The following is a 24,040-nucleotide window of genomic DNA, read 5'->3' as shown; positions in this document are numbered from 1 at the left end:
TTAAGAACTATAGACTTGGTCACCTAACAGGAGCATGTCTAAAATACATCACAAATCAATAAGAGCTGCAGGATTACAACAATGTTACAATATTTATATCTGACATTCACGTGCAGTGTGGACAAGCCAAATAATGCAACAGGGACAAGTGCCTGAAATACTAAAGCTATCACTGTTGGTTCTGTCCACTTTTAACATTTTGAGTTTGAGTGCCACTTTTGTACTTTTAACAGAAAATCTACTGAGCTCTAAAAGTACTGAGATAAAAGAACTTACAGGTATATCCAAAGACACTGTTTGATGAACTTACCTTGCTGCCAATGATGGAGCGGACCTCATCATCAGGAGAAGTGGGTGTACCGGAAATGTCAGGGTTACTGTTGCTAAGGCTACGGGAGCGGTTGAGGTTGAGGCTGGCTGGTCGAACGGCTGAGCGAGCCATGGTGGCATAGTGAACCGAACCTCCCAACCCCCCCGGGCCTGGGACAACAGACAGTGGAAGGAAAATGGGACAAGTGAGATGAGATGGAAATAACCAAAACTAAAAAGCCATTGTAAGTCCACAGACATGACGATTGCATTTCAACCCCGCTCCAGGTGCCTGTACTAAAAACTAATTCAACCCCACCCCTTAACAAGTAGTTAAGTTATAATAATATAGTTATTCATAATTGATGACAGTTACATGGAGCAACCAATGTGTGCCGTGGAAATTGTGTCTTCTACCGCACATGAAATGATGAAACAGCTTGATGTAATTTTAACTGAAAAGGAAAAACACTTGCAAAGACATTAAGATGTACAGCAATGGACCATATCTACCTGTTAAGGATGAGTTGGGGTCTGTGTTGAGCAGGCAGAAGACAAAATGGATGTGGGAGGAAACAAAAGCAAAAGATAAAAAGAAATAGGAGAAGAAAAATTATGGCAGGTAGGTTTGATCACAGACACCCAGTGAGGTGAGTTGGGGGTTTGATGAGGTTAACTTAAAAGGAGAAAACAGAAGAACAGATATGGAACAAAGAAAAATGTGAGGAGGTTAACTGTCTTGAATACCTGGCGATGGTGAGTTGGGGTCAGTGCTGGGCAATCGGAAGACGTAGTGTATGTAAGAGGACAGCAAGCTGTTGCGGCCATGCATGTCCTGGCTGGTGTCCAGGTACTTGTGAAGCCGGTTCACTATAGACGCCATGACCTCGAAAGATGCCTGGCCCAGATTCACTAAAACACACACACACACAGACACACACACACACAGACAGACACATACAAACAGAGGTACAGACAGAAGCAAATTGAACACGTGTAAAAATGTCAACATGATCACATAGCAGTGCAGATAGACATGAAGGGTACAATATGTGAGTCCACAGGATGACCCACTCAAAAAAAGATATCTACAAAGATTGTCACACAATAAGTAATTTCTTAGCATAAATATTTAGACCCTTTTCATGTCTCCCAAATAGTGCTTTTACAAATATTTTGGACTACTATCGATTCTAATGCTGACTTAGAGACTGTGTGAATGGCAACGTCTTTGTCCATTAAAATGTAAAGTTACATCAGGAAAGGTTGTTTTAGAGTGACTTTGTTATGCATTCATTTTCTGTATGCAAAATAATATTGTTTTAAACTTTACGTTTAACACTTAAGACATAAGACTTCTGTGCTAGTGTTACTGTGCAAAATAGAGAGGATACTGTCAAAAATCAATCAGAATCATTCATTGAATTATGGACTCTGCAATGGGTCACTTGTCTTATGCCTGTATTTGTCCAGATGAATTTTAGATGTGTAGATTTATTTCTTTTTGGATTTTTCCTTTACTTATTTTATTTCAGACCATTTCCTTTTAGTAATTAAAACGATAAGATTGCTTACATCATATGTACAGTATATTGCAATTCACTGAATTTACATGTCATATGCAAAACACATCATAAAAAAGGATCATAATGAATCGCAAATTCCACCAAATGTGGAGACTCCGCAGGCAAATTTAATTTTTGTTCGTATTGTATCATATTTTATAATTTCATAGCTTTCAGTGGAAAAGGCTGCAGTGGTGACGAACCTGAGCCACCACAGGTTTGTTGACATATTGCCATGAGCTACTTTAAGAAAACTTTTAATGTTAATTTATATCTATCTTCTTTAGACAAGAGAAAATTAAACTTTATAGCTTTGAGCATCACATTTGACACTGCACTGTTCTTGACATGTTTAACATCACCTTCAAGCTCAAGGTCTTTCAGTTAAATGTAATACGTAATTTACCTATCTGTCCAGCAATGACCGGCGGCCGCACTACAAGCAACACCAACTTGTCGAGTAGGAGATGAAGGAATCGAACCACTGGCTCCAGCTGGGAAGAGTTGAGAGCTGCAATGCTGGACTTGAGCTCGGCCTCCAGGTTGTTCTCCATGATCCGCATGTCTCCTATCCTGACTGGAAACATGTGCTCATCCAGGGCATGTACCAAGGCAAAGAACTTATCCAGGTACTGGTCCTAGAGAGGGAGAGAGAGAGAAGAATGGAGATGCAAAGGAGAATAGAGAGTGGAAATTTGTTGGCAAAACAAATGCAATGCAGGGAAGGGGATGTAGAAAGAAAGGGATGGTAAAAGACGGAAGAGAAGAAGACAACGATGAAAGTGAGAGATGACAAAGATAGATGGAGGGTAAACACAAGATAAAAAGAAGTGACCAGGGTTAGAGAAAAAACAAAACGTAACAATGTTCAAGTTAGAGAAAGGTGAAGAGAAAAAAGGGGGGAAGGGACTCAACAAACAAAAGTGAGCTTGGATCTACTCGTCTGTAACTCTGAGCTGGCAAGTTGGCTCACTGCATGGAAACCGCAAAACGAACATTACTACAAGAACAGAGTGGAATCCAGCAAGTCTAATCTGCGCCAGGAGCAGTGATTTATGAGCACATTAGCCCCAGTTAGGCTCCTGGGGACCACAGTCAAGCTCTCCACACCACAGCCGACACAGAGATGGAGTAGACCTCAGTAAATAACTGGTGAGGTGAGCCTCACCCACTAATGAACTGGTGTTGGGAAGGAATTCCTGTCTAAGTGTGAAAACACTGTGTGGTTGTTTCTCTTAACTTTAATTGGGATTTAAAATGATTATGTGTGTGTGATGGTTGTGAAATTGAATCTTTGGCAGTTTATATCAAGCTGTTCTTCCTCATTCTTGAAAAGCAGGTTATTTTGGTAATCTAAGATTTTCATTTTCCAGCAGCACTTCCCCTCAGTTCAAATATATACAGATACTATCAACAGAAAACATGGGACAGAGTAAGGAGGATGAGAGGTGATGAGAGTTAATCCCTAAAATCCCCCAAAACACTGTTAGTAAGGCTAGTGAAAACAATAGTTACCTGTGTGTGAATGGTTGAAACAGCCACGACTTCCACATTGAATACTCCACGATGGTTATCCACCCACTTCATCCCTGGGAGAGGAACCTGAAGAACAAAAACACCTAGTTATAAATATGCACTTCACAATTACAATTTTGCCAAGAGTGAGAAGATTTGCCGCTGAGCACTGTTGGACATTGATTCTGCTTATAATAATAAAGTTTGAAGACTCTTCCAAAGCCTCTCCATCTCAACCAAAAATCAAACAGAGAAATTAATGAGTATTGATGATGTTGCTTTTTCCCTGAGATACTACAGAAGGCACCCTGAGAATACCTGATATCATGCTTCAGCATAATATATCCCTCATGCTCCATCATTCCTTACCATGCATACAACACGGATGAAGAACTTATAAAGCAAAAAACTTAGATAAACATATCTTAACTGCCCATTGAGATTTAATCTACACTAATTCTATGCTTTAATTCATTCATTCATACATACATTAAAAACACTTAATAAACTGTGTCTTACATCTGGGGAGAGAACAGAGTAGGATTGTGGTGGTTTCTCCAGTGACACAGGGAGACAAAAGTGTCCTGTCCGTAGACGCCCATTCTGCAACATGGGGATCCACTAAAGAGACAGGAAGATATAACAGATTGAAAGTTATTCGTTTTTTCATATAAAACATATTCTAAATTAACTATGGTGTTCTCAAGGCTTTAAATGTACACACGCACATCTGTCTACAATGCTGTGTTGTTTAAAAGAGAATTGAGTATGTGCCTGTGTGAAATAAATAATGACTTACTGTTTAATCACATGTGAATGAGCATGTCTAAGTTTACACTTAAGCCTGCGTGGGCACTACAAGAGTGAGAGTCCAATAGCTGTTTGCTAGAACCATGTTAAGAGTCTACATGGTTACTGTAGCTGTACTAGTGACTGTTACCTACCGTGTATCCCACAGGGGTCTCCAGAGGTGTGTTTTGCTTCTGCTGACAGCTGACATGGTAAAAGGTGAAGAGAATGTGGTGGTGGTCCGACAGGGAGGCAGGCAACTTGATCTTGACCTCATCATGAAAGTCAGGTGATCTGATGACAGCAATTAGTAACAATTATACAAGACTGTGCAGCATTACAAGCTGGTTTTTATTCAATAAATTGATAGATTAGAAAAGACACCCAAAATAGTGTATTTAACAAACTACATAGAAAGGATCATTTTCAGACTGCCATCTCAATGCCATCTTGCTTGAGTCAGAATGGGTTAAGTCATGAATATATATAGGGTCCTCCCATTGCTTTCCCAGAAAACATTCATACAACCCATGCTGGAAATTACTAAGAATGGACTCAGCTGGAAATAGAAAATATTTCCAGCTGAGTCCATTCATTATTTGGGAAACTTTGTCTCAAGGCAGAGCAGGGGTTCATAGTGGACGTCAAATGATCTGAAAAGAAATACATTATATAACACTTCATAATTCACTTCAGCGGAATTCTTTATATTCCCACAGGATGAAACTTGCCAATGCCCAGAAACAAACAACTTCCAACTACAGAAGACCCATGAACAAACCCACTAGGATTGCCTAGAGAGTGGAAATAAGCAAAACTGTTTAAAAGGGTCAGAGAAAAACCCTAATTTCTCATGGGAACAAACATTTTGGTTCTGGGCCAGAAAAGCAATAATCCTCAAGAAGGAACAGCACTAGGAGCAACTTTATCACAGTAGAAAAGATTATGTGTTATTGGCAGGGCACATTACATCAAAGCCAAGAGCAGATATAAGCACTTACGTGGAAGCTTTAAAAAAAAAACAAAAAAAAAAACATATCTTATAAAAGAAAGGATTGTCATTCATTTGTCTCTCATTTGCGTTTAATGGGCTGACAAGAGAAATATTGTGCCATTTCTGAGTGAAACGCAGACTATAATTGTCAATTAACTATAAGCACTTATACAGGCTAGGTATAAGGTCTCGATGCATGATTGTCCTTGTCACAGTGGTACATTATTCATAGGTTGATTAATTTTGGCCTTGAATGTTTGACCCCTGAGTGACAAATGACAAACCACTGGGTGTCATAAAAAACACCTAATAGTGGTGATAAAATATTAGAGAATCCTCAACTCTTATGTACAGATGGAAGAAACTTGTGCCAAGGACACCACATGACAATATCCAGAAGGTTGACTGAACTCTTTCTTTAACAAATGCCATCAAAGGTAGGGTAGTGGAGGTGTATGAATATATGTCATGATAAAGCTGAATTACAAGGGAACATCTGTGAGTTTAATTATTAGTTTAATTATCGACCATACGAGTACATACAAACTTTTTGGATCTTTGGATCCAAAAAGGATGATTGTTATTACACTTACTTTTCCAGACCAAACAGTCAAATTTTCAGTTGACTAATTTCTTGAATGATGTTTGATTTGGGTTCAGTACAGGACACTGTAGAAACTAAACTGTAGAGACTATTAAAACCATATGATGCCAAGAGACAAGTCCTTACCTGTTATGGTACACCACAGCAGTGTAGGCCTCTTTAGAGAAATCTGCACAGCTGGACTTCCCAAATATCACCTGGGGGATAATAACAACAGCACTGACATTCAGTGACATTGAATCCAGCTTACAATAAATTATGAGTCGCACTTAACATGCATATTAGTAAGCATGCACACAGCTGTCGAATAATGCAGTGCTGTTTCATTGCACAGCTTTTGTCACTACATTAATCAACATAAAACATGAGCTGGTAGAAGTCCTCAGTTGCCAACATAGTAACACATTAAGCTAAGACAGAGCATAATGGTATGACTGACAATAATGAGACTAATTCATAAATGGGAATGGTTTTATCTTATAGCGTCTTGTCAAAGCGTACCGGCATTGCATTGTTTGGATCCTCTCCATTCATAAATTGTACTTTCACTGTGATGTTACGGGCAGAGCCTTGGCGGTTGGCAAAGTTAAGACTCTGAGGGTTCACATACAGCAGATTCCTGAAAAACATACGTATGTGCACCGACACAAACACAGAGAAAACGAGGCACATTATAAAATTATGTCAGATCAATAACAGTGCAAAAGAAACATGACAATTTATAAAACTCTTGTATGCATTTTCTATTATTACACTATGTCATGGAAAAGGGTAATAACTATTTTGAAAATAAATGGGTAAACGGGTGATTTTAACCTCTATAGTAACTCTCATAATACTGCAGAGTAACTTTTCAGATATCTAAAAAAGCACCTTAATAACAATGGTCATTTACTATCACTGTCCGCAACTTAAACCATGACCTCTTACTCTGATAACTAAACCAAAGAGCTTGAGCTAGATACCTTGCATAGTTATCAGAGTCTGCAATCTGATTGATTTAAAGGGCAATGCCACCATGGCAGGTAAACCATAATCTGATTGGTAGATGTACAGATTGTACTCTACTGTCAAAAACACTGGTTACTACACCGTCGGGAAGAAGGAGGCGACCCCAGAGTAGGAAGTGAAAAGTAACCCGGGATCAGCTGACAAACCACAATGACGTAGTCGAATCTGTGGGGGATGGCCCCACAGAGACCACAGCTGGAACCACAACTAACAAGGAAGCGTGGGAATCTCTCTTGCCTGATGATTACAATTTCTTGTTCTGTTACCCTCTGCCAACCTTGTCCTAACAATTTTTATTGCAGCTTCAAAGTGGGTTGTTGAACTTGAACTGAAATAGACCCCAAGTTGACTTTACTGAGGCAAAGCTGGAATACCCATAGAAGCACAAATGGAAGTATCATTGATTGGACAGTTTATCTCATCACACTCAACTTAGGTTAATCAGTACAAACTCTGCATTACAACTCCACAGCTCTGCCAAGACATTCCCCACTGTCAGATGGCAGCTACCCACCTTTCCCATTTTGGGCCTAGAGGCAACATAACGGGACAAAGTCATTGTTTACTGACTCTCAACATAGATCAGGATAAGCATTTAAGAGGCCTAGTGGCAAAATTATTCTTTAGCAATTTAGAGCATGCAGAGAGGGGATGGTAAATAAAAAGCAAGTCTGCCATGTTAATTGGTCAATACTATGTGGGAGAAAAAATCAAAGGCTGAAAGGTGCTGAGAAGAGTGTGTAAATTCTATATTCAAAACTGGGTATGGCCACTTAAAAATGCACTAAAATAAAAAAAAAAAACTATATAGTCATTTAGTACATCATACGAGGAAAAGTCATCATACATAGAGAACCAACACAGCTGGGCACAGTGGGCATCTCGTTAATTATTGACTGCTGAGCTAATTCAGTGCAATGTTTGTTGTTTGTTAAAAACTGCAAATTTGAACTTGGTCACAAAGATGGGCCAGTTGCACAGAGAAAGGCCCCAGCAGGCCAGGTTAGATTCAAACCCTCAACCCTCTCACTGTTAAGCCACAACACTAACCACTGTTCTGGAATGAAGGACATTGAATAACATTACCAGCTTTATGCTGATCAAGCATTCCTGACACATTTACTCAGTCCATGGCCAATTTTTTCTTTTCCACAGGACCTTTTCTTTCTGCTCTGTTCAAATGAAAAAACATAGCAGTCATTCATTACCGAGACCTGATGTAATCTTTCCTATAACCGCAAACGACTAGAAAGAGCTCATTAAGACGAATGTGTGGTATTTTAAGGTGCAGGGTAACAGCCAGAGTGCAAAAATGATTCCATTTGAAACCAATGCTAGCTAGATGCAATGGGGTAAATATTCCAGTATTTTCTGCTATTTGTGTCAATGCAAATGTAATAATGTTATAGTATTTTCCTTTGCAATACAAAGTGACTAATCAGTTAACCAATAAAAGCATACTTTAACAACACCAATAAAATGATATAACTCTACAAAAGTTGCAAACAGGACATTTTCAATGTATCCATGCTCGTATGAACAAGAACTGACTTTCAAAAAATTGCAATGACTCCATGTCACAGCAATTCATTATTAAAGACCAGGACACATTTCAGCTATATGTCGTATTTTTAGAGGTTGGTAACCAAAAAGCAAGGACTGCCAAAAGAATAAATATTTATATTTCAATTAAATACAACACCAAGTCATTTCACTGATTAGTACCCCCCCTCTCTCTTCCTGAAGGTGGGAAGATCTCACCAACACTGCAAGTCTGCTTGAAACAACTTACTAAGAATTTTTCATAAAGACTGTTTTTTTTTACAACAGGACTCTGTACACAGGACTGATCCTTTAAAAGCTGCAAGCTAATCACTGGGCACTTAATTAGGAACACCAGCACAGATACTTATTCATGCAGTTATCCCATCAGCCAATCATGTGGCAGCAGCACAATACATAAAATCCCACAGATACAGGAGCTTCAGTTAATGCTCACAACAAACATCTGACTGGGGAAAAAATGTGATCTTAGTGAGTTTGACCATGGAATGATTTTTGGTGCCAGATGGGCTGGTGTGAGTGTTTCTGAAACTGCTGATCTCCTGTGATTTGGGATGTGGTAGAACAGGAGAGTTGCACCATGAAATGTGCATGTGACAAATCTGCAGAAGTTGTGTGATGCAATCGTGTCAACATGAATGTCACCAGAATTTCAAAGAAATGTTTCCAACATCTTGTGGAATCAATGCCACAAAGAACTGAGGCTGTTTTGAGAGCAAAGGGAGGCCTTCTCAGTATTAGTACAGTGCTCCTAATAAAGTGCTTGGTGATGGTAGATTCCCTATTTAATTTCTGGTGGCACACAAGGCATAATAAACCTGAAAAAAAAAAAAAAAAAACCCAACAAAAAAAAACGATGAGGCTGAGCAATAAAACCAAGATGATGAGTACACACTGTACAACCTCTCTAACATCATTCAAGCCCAGAAGCTCAACCCTGGTACGGATGACAGGCCCACTCCCCTCCCCACACAAAGAGAGAAGAAGGAGTGAGAGAGAGAGAGAGAGAGAGAGAGCAAGCTTGGTGCTAGGCTGATTCAGCAGGATGCTAAATCAAACCCAAGAGCATTAATTACACACAGCATTATCAATCAGAGCAAAGTGTGTGCAGGGTTATAAGGTTTGAGATTGATCAGGCAGACGATCCATCAAAAATCTGTGATGGCCATTGTTGGCTTTCTGCTGATCAGCTAAAGCTCTGCACCACAGATGGAGAACAACATAGGGTAGGGTGTGGTATGGAGAGGGGATTGGGCTTAAATGGGTAGTAGAGAAGGGGGGGATGTATATGTCATTTGCTCGCTGCTGTGATTTGTTTGTTCAGGAGAGGGAGGGCTTGAGGGGGATTTGGGAGGAGGTGGGGTAAAGAGCTAAAACATAGTAGGGTTTAATGATCAACTAATCCTCCCCCCCTCCTCTACTGAGAGTGCAGTATATAACACAGAGCAGCCTGCTGCTCTCAAATCATTTTAACAGCAAGTAAGTCTAGGTTAGAGGCCGAGGGAGAGAAAAGAGTGTTGAGAACAGCACAAGGTAGAGGATATCAAGAGCAGTGAAACAGTGTGTCAGAAGATTACTACTATTCCACAATCCAGGACTGGACAAGGAATTCATGATGAAGCTGTTTTGTCTGTTGCTGCTGCTTGCTTGTTCCATTGCTGCTCTCCCTTTGGAAACCTCAGGTAGAGAAGTGCAACCCACCGTGCCTTCCCAGGCCTTGACCACAGAACCACACCCTACCGAGGCAAAGTCTCGCTTTGCCATGCTGGACGATGTTCGCCTACTTGCAAACGGCCTCCTCCAGCTAGGCCAGAGTTTACGGGAGTTCGTCCACAAGACCAAGGCCCAAATCAACGACATCTTTCAAAAGCTGAACATTTTCGACCGCTCTTTTTACCAGCTCTCAGTGGTCACATCAGAGATCAAGGAAGAAGAGGAGGAACTGAAGAAGACCACCAGTTTCTTGAAGGCCAACAATGAGGAGATCAGGAACTTGTCGCTGGAAATCAACTCTAAGATCAACAACATCCTGCAGGAGCGTACACAGCTTCAGAGCAAGGTGGGGAGCCTTGAGGAAAGGCTGAAAGGACTGTCACAGAGTATGGTCCCTGCTGACCAGCTTAGTGAAATCACAACACTCAAGGTAAGCAGCCAGTACCTGCTGAAGAGTTCCTTGAAGTTACTTAAAGAGTTCCTTCTTTAAGTTTGCATCAGTTAGTGGATGATATGCACACATCAAAAGAAGTGAAAAGTGAGCGCATAAAAACTGCATCAAAAGTTTCCCTCAACTTGAGTTAACAACAGAAATGCATCTAATGAACTCTTCCTACTTGTATAACATCAACATACATGCCACCTAAATTATCACTGCACATTCCTCTAGAAAAGCACTGGGCCCAAGATAAGCCTATGTGGTAACATCTGTCTGCCCCGTATCATAGTAATGATAACTTTGTTCAATTCATGTCACTCGGCAGTTGTTCCTTTAAACATTTTAAAATACAACATATGTATAGGTTGAATAGATAAACAATGTTTTCATTATGGCATTTTCAGGAAGTGATTGAAGCTCAAGAGAAAACGATAACCAATCTGCTGAATGCTGTAAAAGAACAGCATGATCAACTTGACCACCAGAAAATTAAGATTAAAAACCTGGAGGAGAAGGTAAAAAACTTTTCACAAAGATTTCACCACATTTTGCCTTTAATAGCAAAACATCTGCTATTTTGGAGAATAAATTCTTCTTTAGGAATATGGGGATGGATTCTATGCTTTTTCTACGGCTGACAACATAATTTAACACCGCAGATTCATTTGCATTCCTTTGCAGCTCAGCGATGACAGTTTTCAAGATACAATCGATAAGCCAATGGAGTCAGACTCTGCAGCTCCTAATATGTTTGAATATCTGACAGGAAACTCAACAGGCCTGGACACAAATGGTAAAACGATTTAACTATTTATGTATTAATCAGTTGTACTATCAGTTGTTCGAAATGTTGGTGTACAAACTAAATTAAAATAAAAAATGTGGATGCATATATTTTGGTTTTGTGTTGCAGACCTCCCACTGGACTGCAGTGACTTGTTTAACAAAGGAGAGGCGAACAGTGGAATTTATGTTATCAAGCCAAACCAATCAGAGCCATTCAATGTTTACTGCGAAATGGGTTCAGGTGGGTTCAACAATCTAAGTTCTCAATGAGCACATCAAAATACATTTTTTTGTTTAAATGCATTGACATTTATAAGTTTCCAAGTCTCCAATCAATGGGCAAAGAACAAAAAAACAAAAGGCTATCAAGCAAGATAGCACCAGGAATAGGTTTTCAAAAAGGGCAGACAATACGGTGGATATCCCATTCACATTATCAATGATAAGGAAGGTTCCTAATCCTTGTGGAGACTTGTGTGTAACTTGTGCAAAAGTAACTCGACTTCAAATATATTTCTCATCCACTCTGTAGATGGAGGTTCAACTGTCATCCAACACAGAATCGATAGTTCAGTGGATTTTGACCAGACGTGGGAGAAATATGAGAAAGGCTTTGGAGATCTGGAAAGTGAGTAGTAATATGCCATTTTTACCAATTGCCAAAACCATTTACAACTTGATTTATACATTTTCCTTACTTGTAATAGGTAAAAAATGGATAATAAAAGAGTATAAGAAAATATACATAATTGTGCCATACGTACTTCAAAAAGGGCCTAACAAGAATGAGTGTTTTGTGGCAGATCTACAGTAATTAATATTAAAAAAAATGTATTACTCAATAAAAGCATTTGTAGCACTGTCACAGACCATTTACAGTGAATGCTACCTTAACGAGCAGACTTTTTCTGGTGAGTGGGGACATTTTCAAGTACTTCCTGTAGGCCTGGTCATAGGAAATAGTGATTGTTACATATCAGCCCTTAACTGAGTAAGTGCCTTCCTTTATCGTCTGAGTACACAGCAGGTTTTGGCAACTTTCCCATGAGTCCTCCAGCCATGAATTTTAGTTGCACTGCTCTTTCACAACTACCAACCCAATAATTACACCCTACCACTGACTGCAGCATGTTACCACAGGCCAAGGGAAACAAGATTACAGACACACCTTGGGTTTTTTTTTTTCATGTATGCAATGTCCAAACAAGACAATAACTGATATTTGTGTAATGCAGAGGACTTCTGGCTGGGCTTAAAGAAGATTCACAGTCTTGCACAGCAGGGAGCTTACATCCTACGTATTGACTTGGAGGACTGGAAGGAGGAGAAGCACTGGGCTGAGTACCGTTTCTCACTGGAAGGTCCCTCCAAGGACTACACCCTTCATGTCAGCCATTACTCTGGTGACCTGCCTGATGCCATGGCCAACAGCACCGGCATGAGATTCTCGACAAAAGACAGAAATAACAATAACCATCAAAACCCCAACTGCGCTCGCAATTACTCAGGTAAAGAGTTTTACAAGCTGATGGGTCTCCTACTGACCTGTATTGCCACCACAGCAATAATCCAAATAATGAGATGCTCTGCAGGTATTTCTGCCATTTTTACTTCCCTCAAACAATCGTTTGAAGGATCTCACAAGGTGATTTTTTTAGGACCAAGACCAAGTGTTTAATTTATGTCTCTTGTCTTGACCCTTTGCTAGGTGGTTGGTGGTTCAATGGCTGCGGGGACATCAACCTTAATGGAAGGTATTTGTGGCTGAGGGCAAAGGGACGCTCCGTAAGGAGGAAGGGAATTCACTGGAGGCCTGGCACAGGTCCCTCATATTCCCTCAAGATGACCAAGATCACCATGCAGCCAGCCCTAACTGCTAAAAGCTTCAACTGAACCCCACAATTCATACCTTCTCTTACAACACCACAGGCATCTTTAGCAAACATCGCAAATATCTAATGCTCAACCAAATCTTCAAAGAAGGGGAGAATGAAGTAACACAGGCATTATATATGTCTATGAAACGACATCCTTAGTTTATCTCAAACATTAAGTTGATTGCTTCCTAACGCTGTTTTGTCAGACACTAGTACTGACCAACAGACAAGCAGCCAAAACTGTCTGAGGTCGGAAAATGCTGAACTGTCGCAATGACGCAACAAATGCCACGCAGGTCGTTAACCTATTGGGTCTGATCCAGCAAGGACAGTAGAATTGTCATTACGCAACATCTGCAATCACTTGCAAAATGGACATATTGATCCATAATCAGCAACCGGATTCAGTGCTGGTTGCAAAATGTCACAGTGCTGCAATAGGAGAGAAATCTATGACGAGACATTATGACTCAATTCTAAAACAATGATTGCTTGGGTAGCTTTTCAGTGGACATATACATTCACATATGAGAGCTTGTAATCCATTTAAAAGTGCATTTTGTGTTTGTGGTGCAAAACTGTCTTGCATGTTCCCAGCAGCCACACACACACACAAATGCAAACAGGTTGTTACATAAAGCATGCAAGAAGTCAGTGTTCAAGAAATCTCCTACATTTCAAAATGTGTTCACAGTGGTAAATTCTTTCCAATGAGGGCCTTGTCATTTTTTTCCTGGTATTTTACACTGCTTCACCCCCAGTCTCATGAAAATACATCTAAAAAGTGGGGGCAATGTCAGCAGTCAAATACAGTACAGAAAACTGGAGATACACATCTTTGCCAGTACACTGACAAGCTCTTCCCTTTGTTTGTTTTATGTTTTTTTTTTACTCTGTAAAGTATTTAAACCATGTTCATGCTTTTATATGATTTATGCTGGTATTGTCAGAAAACATCTTTTCCATGTATTTCCTATGTTATTGAGTCATATTGACTCTTGTCCATTCTTTCAACATAACTAATTGTACTGTAAATAAGCCTCATACTAACACGTCACCCTGACAAGTAGCTATGTGCTCTAATAAATCATATTTATAACGACAAAATAAAAATCAACATGAACAAATGACTATCAAACATGACTACATTTTTTATATCGTGTTGATCTGAACCGAGGTAAATTTTATAATTCTGAAATGAAACAAATAAAAGTTTAATGTGAATATATTAATTCGCAATTTAAAAGTATAAAACAATGTGCTGAGTGCTTCAGCTCAGGGCCCGTATCTTATTGCTTACAGCTTATAAAAACAGGGTTTAGCTGGTAGCAGTATTCAAGTTCAATGCCCTCTGGAAGTATATTTGACAATTACTTTAAAGAAAAAGTAGTAATATATAAGAATACCAAACAATAAGACTTCGGGAAGACTGTTATCCCACATTACCTTTGGCAATACAATGATTTAAAAAGGCTGCTCAGAATAAAAATGCAGCACTGATTCACCCAGTCCCTCTTGCTCTCTGCGGTGGATCAGTTAGGTCTGGTATTAGTTAATCTACAATAGGAAGGCACCTGTTATCTTCAGACAAACAAAGCCTGCAACTGCAAGGCCATGTTAGCAGCAATGTCTGGTAATAAGTACGTCTCTCCAAGTGACATTGACAAAACTAAAGCACTTGTTCAGATGGAATATGTACACTGGCAGACATGAACAAGCCACAGTGTTAGTCATCACTGTGACTTTGAGGTCGTTGTCCTTTACTGACTGAAGGATCACAAAAGTGTGTGTTTGCATCCGGCTCAAGAAGCATGTGGCATTTTGCCTATGTTCAAATTTAACAAATATGGGTGACTCAAAGGCAAACAACAGCTGTCCGTGGCAATATCCACCTGCAGTGGATGAATGAATTACTTTCCAAACAAGCAGTCAAGTAGGAAAATAACTACTGAACCTTAATATTTGTACAGGTGTAAATTTGCATGTAAGCCAGTGGAGCTATACCTCAATGACAGGCAACATCAAAGGGCTATGCTGCAATACATTTAAAATTTAAAAGTTGCTTGAAAATTAAAACCGTTTAAAACAGTTTGTATTTTTGAGGTCATTTGGAGTGAAAGTTTGACAAATGAATATAATCTCCAGACTAAATGAACTAACCTGAAAGGTAAGACACAAGTGCTTCTCTTTTCACACTGCTAATGATTTTCTGTACCTGTACGTGGTGTTTGGCACATAGACATCCCTGGCAGGGAACTCCAGGATCTCCCTGGTGGGGCGTACCCTGCTGTCTGGGTAAGGTTTGACCTGCAGGAGGTCAGGAGTCAAGCAATAGTGGGGGTTCTCTGGAGCTGGAGAAATGTCCAACTTTAACTGGGCTGTGGTGACAACCATAGAAGACACACGGGAGTGAGTGTAGGGAAGGAAAGAAAGAGAAAAAGGGAGATCATTAATTTGAAACACAGACACACACTTCTTTATAGATATTTTAAGGGAATCATGACAGAGATGAGCGTCAGGTTAACAAGTACCAATGGGAATAAGAAATGAAAGGACACTCAATTCTGTGTATTTATACCTGTGATGGGTCTGAGTCTCCTCAGCACTGAAGACGGTCTTCTCATATCTGCTAGGAACTTATACAAATCCTCATCACTCAGCCTGTCCCCCTCCTAAAACAAGCACAATATCAAGAAAAAGAGAAAGCACACACCATAAGTAAGTGTCGTCTGTGTGCCTGCATCCCAAACTATATCATTCAGACTTGTTTGTGTGCGTGTAGTATATGCAGTTGTTTAGACCTGTTTGAAGAAGTTGGTGATGGTAAGTGTTGCAGGTCTAAAGCCTGTCAGACTACATGACTCGTCTCCACTGGTGGTCCTCTCAAGGGAACGCCTTCCCATGATGCTTGAGTTCCTCCGTTCTGACCACGAGCCTTTTCTCTCTGCACACAGACCAAAAAAAAAAGCTTTTAAAAAAGTCTTCAATTCTGTTTATTGACTGAATACACCAACCAGCCACAGCATGAAAACCAGTTACCAATTTTAATGCTGTGGCTAATCAGTGTACATATACATTTGTGTGATCTGTCTAACAACAGGCAAGAGAAGAGGCCATCACAGTCAGCATCACTGAGACCTTGGGAGGTCAAAGGTTAGATAAACACCAAGAGGTCAAACTAAAAATAACACAAAGGATCAATATAGCTACATACTTTGTTTGGATGGTTTGCTCTCTGTTTGAATTTGCTTTATGCACTATTTGTTGTTGGAGAGTTGTCTTTAGATAAAGGTTTTGTGAATGATTGTGTGAATGTTAACGACCTGATGCTGAGATGCATATGTTTACAGTTACAATCCAAAGGCTTATGTTAAAAGGGAATGTCAGACCTGAGAGGCTCATCTCCAGCTCTGTATCTCTCTCCAGACTGCCAGCGCTGTTAACAATGTTCATTAGATGAATAGCGGTCCAAGCGAAGGGCATTCGGTAGCGGCCAAGACGTTGGCAGAACTGCTCTGACTGGCCGCGAAGCTTCTCCAACTTCTCTTTATTCTATAGAAAAGACATGTTAAGTTAGTTATGTCTATGATCCAAAACAAGGATACACAGCTTACAAACTATATTTAAGTGTACTTATTCAGCCATTCACTAAAAAAAAAAAAAGGTTATACAATGTGCCATATTTTGGATGATAAAATAGACAGTATTGCCAGAACAGGAGTGTAGTTTTAAAACTAAACCTGTGGCTGACATAATGGATATTAAATAATAAAATAATGTATTACTATTGTTATAATACACTTGAGACAAAACTCTTTCATGCAGAATTCAACATCTTATTCACAATGACCATACCTTGGCAGCATCTGACTCTTTGAAGACCATGTAGGGCTCAGCACACTCTCCAATATCACCTTGCTGCAGTACCTTTTCCAGCTGGGGACAGAGTACACAGTTTATAATCACAACACTCACTCACAGCAATGCAGTGATTATACAGGACAAAGACTGACTGTCAAATTGTTTTTCCAAACATATTCAAATTACATTATTAGCAAGCATATAAGACAATGCTTTTCTCTGGAAATACATTTGGAAAAGTCGAAGTGTTATTGTATTTGAGGACTATTTACAACATGAGATATTCTTTTTGAATGGATGGAGTACTAGTGGTTTAATAGAGTTTTTTTAATGTTTCACTTTTACAAGAGAAAAGGATTGATGGGGATGATGATGAGGAAGATGAGGACTCTCTTTTCCTTGGACTAATACTATTTTGGTGAAACTTTCACAACAAGACTAGTAAAGTATTTTGTCAAAAACAGGTGTTGGAAAAGGGGAGACCGTCTCATAATTAGCTTAATTTTACATTCGGGGCAATACACTATTTTTACTAATTAATTTATTTGCAAAACAAGATTTGAAAAGATAGAGAAAGTTATATTATAATTATCTAACCTTGATGACCAGAAAGACGTCCTGGGAGGGGTAGGTGATGGAAAATATAGCAGAGCGTGCCAGTGTAGAGATGGCCGCTGTCTGAATGTGTGGACGCAGCATGGCCTTCGTCTGCTCAGAGTTCAGGTCAAAGAAAAAGTTCTCTGATATCTGAGGGACACATACAAAAAGGTAATCGTGACATGTTCATAAGATGAATGTAATACTGTCAACACAACATGACAACCATTAGTATAAAATCACATTTTGAATGAATGGCTGTATTACTGCAGCCTGATTTCTTGCTCATCGTGGCTGACAAACATGATAACATTTCAGTGACAAATGACCCACTTGTGAAATAATGGAGCTCCTGTGCAGAGCAAAATATATGAGAGATCCACTTATCAAGGCAACTGCTACCCTCTAGTGTCTGTCAGCTAAACGGGAGCAGAAGGAGGAAGATGAACTTCTTCAGATAGATACATAGTTCCAGTGTATGATTTAACTGCATTCCCACAAGCATAACAGGGCCACAACATAAAATTTTATAGTCCACTCATCAAATTCGTTTTGGCCTCCCAACAATTTTAATGGTTTGCAGAAGTGACCCAACAACTCAGGGCTGAGGAGGCACTGAGGAAAGCATAACAGCTTACCTTTTTCTTTTCCTTGACATCGTATAAGGCCAAACTAGCAAATATGGGTTCAATTTCGATCTCAAACCTTCAAGGGGAGAGAAAAAGGAGTGAGTCAGCAGAAAGCAGCAGTTAAATAAAAGAGCTAAAAGGCTTTTTTTTTCTTGAAAAAGGCTGTCCACCACTTACTTCAAGGACAAGCACTTGACGAGTAGCCTCTGGCCAAAGTGTTCTTTAGGTACTTCAGGCACACAGTGGCGTTCAATTGGCTCCTCCTACACATTCACACAGAAGGTCACATACAAAAAACAGCGAAAATGATCAAAACGACTGAATTTCTGTACGTCCATGCTGTGATGAAAAGGTCTTCACATTTAATTTATGCAAATTTATTCATTACAAAGAAACTCACTAGCATCCTGGGACTGGTTTCAAATGTAAAGATTGCAGTCAACCCTCAAAAGTTTATTATATATTGCAAAATTTAAGTTGCAAATTTAATGTTGACCATCAGTAAAAGGTTCCTGCATAGGTAGAGGAGTATACTTCACCTCATCAAGGGCAGGGTGCAGAGCGAAGAGTTCACGGTGGCGGTTGGCCTTGCGCTGGTCTTCATTGTGCCTGTCAATCTCCTCATTAGGAGCACGATCGAGCAGGTGAGGGAGGAGGGCGTCAGGGAGGGAGTTCTTCAAGTCAAAGATGCTGCAGGCCCAGCTGCCGCGTGGGGTGTCATCTATAGACATCGACCGCCGCTTCAAGTCATCCTACAGAACAACCAACACATATAAATGTGAATATCTCAGATAAACCAACTCATTCAAACAATAATTTAGTAAGCTCTTTTTATCGAAAAAATTTGCCACTGAATGATTTGTTACCTGGTCATCTTGGTAGCTGCTGCTGTCTGGCATCTCATCAGCCTCAAACACTTGTTTGGGCAGGCCTTTCTGACGCTCCTTCTGCTTGTCTAGAGTGTTGGGGTTAAAGCCCGTACCAAGCTTGTGATATCTGAAGGAGAAAGCAGTCATTTGGGACACAGTGATTCAGTGGTCTACATGGTCATATTTTACAGATAAAATCCCAAATCTAAAGAGAAAAGACATGAATATCATCACACAGTGAAGCCTTACTTTCTGTTGACAATGGCCCAGTCTTCTGTGTAGGATCTGACACAGTCTCTGACGTGAGGATCAGTGTCCCTGCAGCCAGACAGACTCAATCAATCAAACAAGGTTTATTTTAACAGCAAAGGGACAGACTTTAAAGGCATTAGTCTAAGTGAATAACGAAACAGGCTGATGTCATATCATTTCTCTGGTACATAACACAGTGAAGTACACTTTCAGTGTTTTTGCCACCACTTCTGAAATACTGAGAGCCAGCCTGCAGGTTTTTCATCTCTAAGCATTTGGTGCAGCTTTTACAATAATTAAAAACAACAATAATAAAGCCTTAACAAAACACAAAGCATTACGCACATAGCAGCTGAAGCCAAACATTACTTCAAACAGAACTAAATATGTCTCTGCTTTTTCTCATAAAATAGTGCAGGCACTAATCAGCACTGCTTGGCAAACTGAAAAAATGCCTGTCATTTCCCAAAGTCATTGCAAGTTCCTAAAAATTCCAAAAGGAAGAACAGTTTAAAAAAACATAGTGTGGTTCTGTTCAGACCTGCCATTAACAAGTGTCAAACATGCAAGTTTGTAGAAATTGTTATCATTATTTTTATATTTCTTCTAAAGACTTGTCATATTTTGCATATAATGCAATGGCTTTTCTCCATTTGTATAGATTACCATTTGTTAAAAAAAGGAGGAGTATTCTTGTTCCAAGATTCTTCTTTTCCCTTTTTTTTGTTGGTTTTGTGTCAATACAGCAATTCCTATTTATGCTGAGTTATACGGTATATTGAATGTAAAAGTCTGTATTTCCTGCTGTTAAAAATGTATATAAAATGCAATGGCAAAAAAAGGATTTGTGAATAGAATATATTGATAGATATATTCCTTAATCCCTTTTTTGCCCAATTAATATAAATCATTTGCCTTATAAACGTTTGTTAGGTTCTGTCATCCCCATACAATACTCAAAATGCTCTTATATGAGAAAAAAACTAAACCCTAAAAATAAGTATGATGTAAGACTGTACTTTAACTCCACACTTGCTATTACAACTTCTCTCAACCACCCAGCACTTACCCTTCCTCAGGGACAGCTTGTACCACTGTGCGACATTCCCTGGGTGTGTAGATGACCTCAATGTCATCCGGGGGAAACTCAATCAGATCCCTCAGGGGACCCGACTCAACGATGGGAGGGTGAGTGATGAGGTACTCCTCAAAATCCACTGGCTCCACCGCCTCTGTGAGGGGAACCTGAGGGAGAGGGAGAGATCAGAGGAATAGGAAAAGTTAATTAGCTGTGAAGACATGGTCAACTGTTCACTTCTCCTATCTGCACCTCTTCTTATTTTTTACTGTACATAAATGTCTTGGTAATGTATTAAAGTCCCTACTTTTCAGTAAAGGCTTTAAGGGATTGATTATCCTATACAACCTCAGAGGAAAGTAGTGGAGTTATGGGTTATTCGTCATTCTATAAATCTATACCAAGTACAGCACCAACAGGTCCAAAATATGAGGTCATTTCAGTTATTTCTGTTGAGAGAGCAGTTCTAGTTTCTGGATCATCTTTAATTTTGAATAGGAAAATCAATTCTAAGGAAGACACATCTGCGATTTGGGCAAATGCTTAAAAATGCCCTCATGCTGATACAAGTAACCAGATTAGCAAGTGTGCTACTTCAAGCACAGTCTAATGGTTTCATGGGTCTTAGTCTGCTTCTCAAATGATGAACCCAGAGGGAATCTTTGGTTCAGCAGGTTCACTTTAAGTCTGTGTGTGTCTGTGAGTGTGAGTGTGTGTGTGTGTTTGTGTGTGTGTGTGTGTGTGTGTGTGTGTGTGTGTGTGTGTGTCTCTCTTTCTCTCACTCTCTCTCTCTCTCTCCCCCTCTTGAGGAATTTGAACACAAATACCTTTCACAATTTAATTAAAAGCTAACTGTAGCCTAATTAAGGATCAGAGCGGGAGTATTTGCTGGTGTTTGGGCTCAGGGCTGCTGAGGGTCAATTGGCACTACCCCCTTAATAAACATACAGCCTGAGCTCAAACACTGGTAACCCTAGAAACACTGCAGCAGATGTTGTGGACAGGCCAATCTATCCCTTGTGGTATTTAGCAAGACATAAACAACAGTCCTGCAGATATTTAAATAACCACATACTTGACTGAAAATTATGTCATTGCCTAGGGTTGTAATATTGTGGCACACTGATGTCAGGTATGATTACTGTTAATATACCTGACTGAACTTTGGTCAAGGCTACAGATGGCAAAAGCAACCAAGTAATTAATTAAGTTATATTGATGATACATGCCTAACATTTAACGTACACCTCAAACCTTATAAATCTGCAAAATATTTTAGAAAAACATTTTAGCAGTTAAAAGGTTTTCAGACAATAAAGTTTCAGCTGCTATAAAACTAGTATGTTGATTCAAGCACGCACGTCGGTGATCAGCTACCCACCGTGTTGCTTGTTGTGGTCCCAACGTTGAGGTTTTTGAATAGTTGTGGTGAGCCCCCATACTGGCCAGCTATCTGCTTCCTGACCTCTGCTGCCACAGTCCTGCAAACAGAAGAAGGAAAGGTAAAGGAAGTAAGAGAGGGTTCAGACAGTCAGTGTCAAAAGTCTGTGTGATGATCCACTAAGCAGATATGGCTGGCATATTTGTAATTAGGAGTGGAAACAAGACAATAGTATCACAATATTTCATCCACAATAATGGCAGGATCCAAATACCAGTGATTCTCTAATGACATGCTGAAAGACATCTTTCTATGACCATCTTTCTATGACTGCAAGGCAGTCATGTATGACACAACCAGAGTGCAGTACAGTTCAGATCTCAAATGTTAGCTGTACAGGTAAGAAAATGCATCTGTGTCTGTATCAGAAAAGAGCTATTTGAGATATGGGTGCCAGTTGTTAAATATCATATCGCAATATACAGTATATTATTTGTCTGACCCCTTGTTGTAATCTGGCAGGCAATAATTGGGAATAAAATACTAAATGAAAAGCCTCTATGAAAATTTCACCTCATATTTTAATTAAAGCCTTTAACCCTGAAGCCCAGGAGAAATTTAACGTTTTAACCATGAAAATGAAATACAAAGAGCAATAAAATACTGATTTATTTATTTCAGCATATAACTGTTAATCCAGCAAAACATAAGAAATTGCGATGTTATAACAAAGTGGTTATATATTATGCCATAATATTGTAATGTGAGATATTTTATGATTCAAATCCAAAGTTACACATGGCGAGACTTACTGCTGTTGAACTAAGTAATACAAAGACTCCTTCATGCTACTGGATTTTGCACATTTCTACATAAATGCCTTAAACTGCCCAAAAAGACAAGACTATTTAACATTGAGGATTACACTTCTTGTCCTTTTATACTTCTCTCTTTGTGTGTCTGCTCAATAGTCTTCAAGTGTCGCCTCGGACAGGATCATATATTACACCGAGGCAGAGGGGATAGAAACAAATAAAAACCTCTACCCGAGTGGTCAGCACAAAGCTCTTGGTGTTCAACTGCTGCTGTAGCCACTCACATACACAGGTCCTTTAAATCACAGCAACCACCAAAACCACTCAAAGACTTTTGCCTTGAACAAAACAACAACGCAGCAAGTAGCCCAAAGAGTCACAAACAAATAACAAATTAGAACCAAGGAAAAAGGCCAGACACAAAAGACTCAAGGTTATGTTGCACAAGTAACACAGAGTCTATGAGGATCCACGGTTATTATCGACAATGTTTTATCAATACACTTTTCTTCATAACCAACAAGCTGTCCAATTTTCCTGACTGTCTCTTTGCTCCATCCTGAAAGCAATAATCGAGTCAGTGAGATCATTGCAAAAGTCAAACCTGGGTCTGGTTTCTCCACTGCCACTATAGTGCTGAGTTCATCTCTGCTCAATCATAAATACACTGAAGATCCGGTGGCCTCTGCAGTGCAGGGCTGTCACCACTGGAGAAAGGCAGAAGCGCTGAACTGACAAACACATTCCACAGTCCTCCCCAATGCCTTTTACCAGACCTTTACTTAGCACTGGTCACTGCACAGCAGAAAAACTTCATTAAATAAACAGCTCTTACAGCTAGCATTTCAAGAAGTTGAGAACAACTCCTCCCAGGAACAAAGTATAAACTGGTTGCAATTGAAGATCATGGTATAAGCAAACCATTCAACTGAAACATGTGATTTAAGCCTCGAGGTGAAGCTGTTTGTAATTTTAGTCACTAATTTAGCCTCAACATGCAACATAAGCCACTTCCATTATAAAAGGCAAGCCAAAGCAGGTAGAATAGAGATCTTTTTTCACTGCTGAATGAGTAATATCAGCAAGGTAAACTGTGTCCACTGACCTAAGAGTCTGTGAGAAACAATGCAATCTGTCAACAATAAATGTGCTCTTCGTGAAGGTTATGTTATTTTTTTTATTGAGGTTGTGTCGTAAAGTTACTGCCTAATCTCTACGTTAACTTTCTAGGCTATAATTTGTGATGTTGTGGTAATACTTGGCATTACATTGTATGGTACATGTGGTATGATTGTGTCATCAGTAGGTTTGTTTGTTGACTCCAATTAGGCATCGGCAAATCATCGTGTCTGAATAACCTGCCATGAGGATATGTCCAGTGCACATAATCAAC

At 39.6% G+C, this 24,040-nt stretch overlaps 2 protein-coding genes across 20 annotated transcripts in view; one reads left to right on the top strand and one right to left on the bottom strand.

Annotated features, from left to right (window-relative positions):
* Nucleotides 1-24,040, bottom strand: part of dock7 (dedicator of cytokinesis 7) — a 46,566-nt gene that overhangs the window by 21,148 nt on the left and 1,378 nt on the right. For 12 of the 19 annotated variants that reach the window (XM_056379112.1, XM_056379119.1, XM_056379113.1 and 9 more), the window contains exons 2-23: nt 21,833-21,932; nt 20,443-20,618; nt 19,371-19,439; nt 19,119-19,248; nt 18,792-19,004; nt 18,430-18,515; nt 18,262-18,328; nt 17,624-17,773; nt 17,021-17,101; nt 16,555-16,717; nt 15,967-16,109; nt 15,744-15,837; nt 15,381-15,543; nt 6,278-6,395; nt 5,903-5,973; nt 4,334-4,472; nt 3,909-4,010; nt 3,390-3,476; nt 2,281-2,512; nt 1,057-1,221; nt 823-843; nt 311-480 (exon numbers count right to left, since the gene is read on the bottom strand). In XM_056379112.1, the coding sequence (XP_056235087.1) occupies nt 311-480; nt 823-843; nt 1,057-1,221; nt 2,281-2,512; nt 3,390-3,476; nt 3,909-4,010; nt 4,334-4,472; nt 5,903-5,973; nt 6,278-6,395; nt 15,381-15,543; nt 15,744-15,837; nt 15,967-16,109; nt 16,555-16,717; nt 17,021-17,101; nt 17,624-17,773; nt 18,262-18,328; nt 18,430-18,515; nt 18,792-19,004; nt 19,119-19,248; nt 19,371-19,439; nt 20,443-20,618; nt 21,833-21,932 (2,740 nt within the window). The remainder of the gene's footprint in view (nt 1-310; nt 481-822; nt 844-1,056; nt 1,222-2,280; nt 2,513-3,389; nt 3,477-3,908; nt 4,011-4,333; nt 4,473-5,902; nt 5,974-6,277; nt 6,396-15,380; nt 15,544-15,743; nt 15,838-15,966; nt 16,110-16,554; nt 16,718-17,020; nt 17,102-17,623; nt 17,774-18,261; nt 18,329-18,429; nt 18,516-18,791; nt 19,005-19,118; nt 19,249-19,370; nt 19,440-20,442; nt 20,619-21,832; nt 21,933-24,040) is intronic. The other 7 variants (XM_056379116.1, XM_056379121.1, XM_056379123.1 and 4 more) reach the window with 1 other exon arrangement.
* angptl3 (angiopoietin-like 3) lies at nt 9,810-14,295 on the top strand. Its single transcript, XM_056379134.1, has 7 exons — nt 9,810-10,493; nt 10,907-11,017; nt 11,184-11,295; nt 11,416-11,529; nt 11,821-11,916; nt 12,524-12,796; nt 12,997-14,295. Exons 1-7 carry the CDS (start codon nt 9,963-9,965, stop codon nt 13,179-13,181), a joined length of 1,422 nt encoding a protein of 473 aa, XP_056235109.1. The 5' UTR covers nt 9,810-9,962; the 3' UTR covers nt 13,182-14,295.

This window comes from Seriola aureovittata, chromosome 6, assembly GCF_021018895.1.
Source record: "Seriola aureovittata isolate HTS-2021-v1 ecotype China chromosome 6, ASM2101889v1, whole genome shotgun sequence".
NCBI lineage: Eukaryota > Metazoa > Chordata > Actinopteri > Carangiformes > Carangidae > Seriola > Seriola aureovittata.
The sequence above is the reverse complement of the archived record's forward strand: the minus strand, read 5'-3'. Positions and strand labels throughout refer to the sequence as shown.

Coding starts and splice junctions, on each gene's coding strand:
- angptl3 (XM_056379134.1), top strand. CDS start 9,963: ATGATGAAGCTGTTTTGTCTGTTGCTGCTGCTTGCTTGTTCCATTGCT. Junction 11,530..11,820: donor TTACTGCGAAATGGGTTCAG/GTGGGTTCAACA, acceptor TCCACTCTGTAG/ATGGAGGTTCAACTGTCATC. Junction 11,917..12,523: donor AGGCTTTGGAGATCTGGAAA/GTGAGTAGTAAT, acceptor TGTGTAATGCAG/AGGACTTCTGGCTGGGCTTA.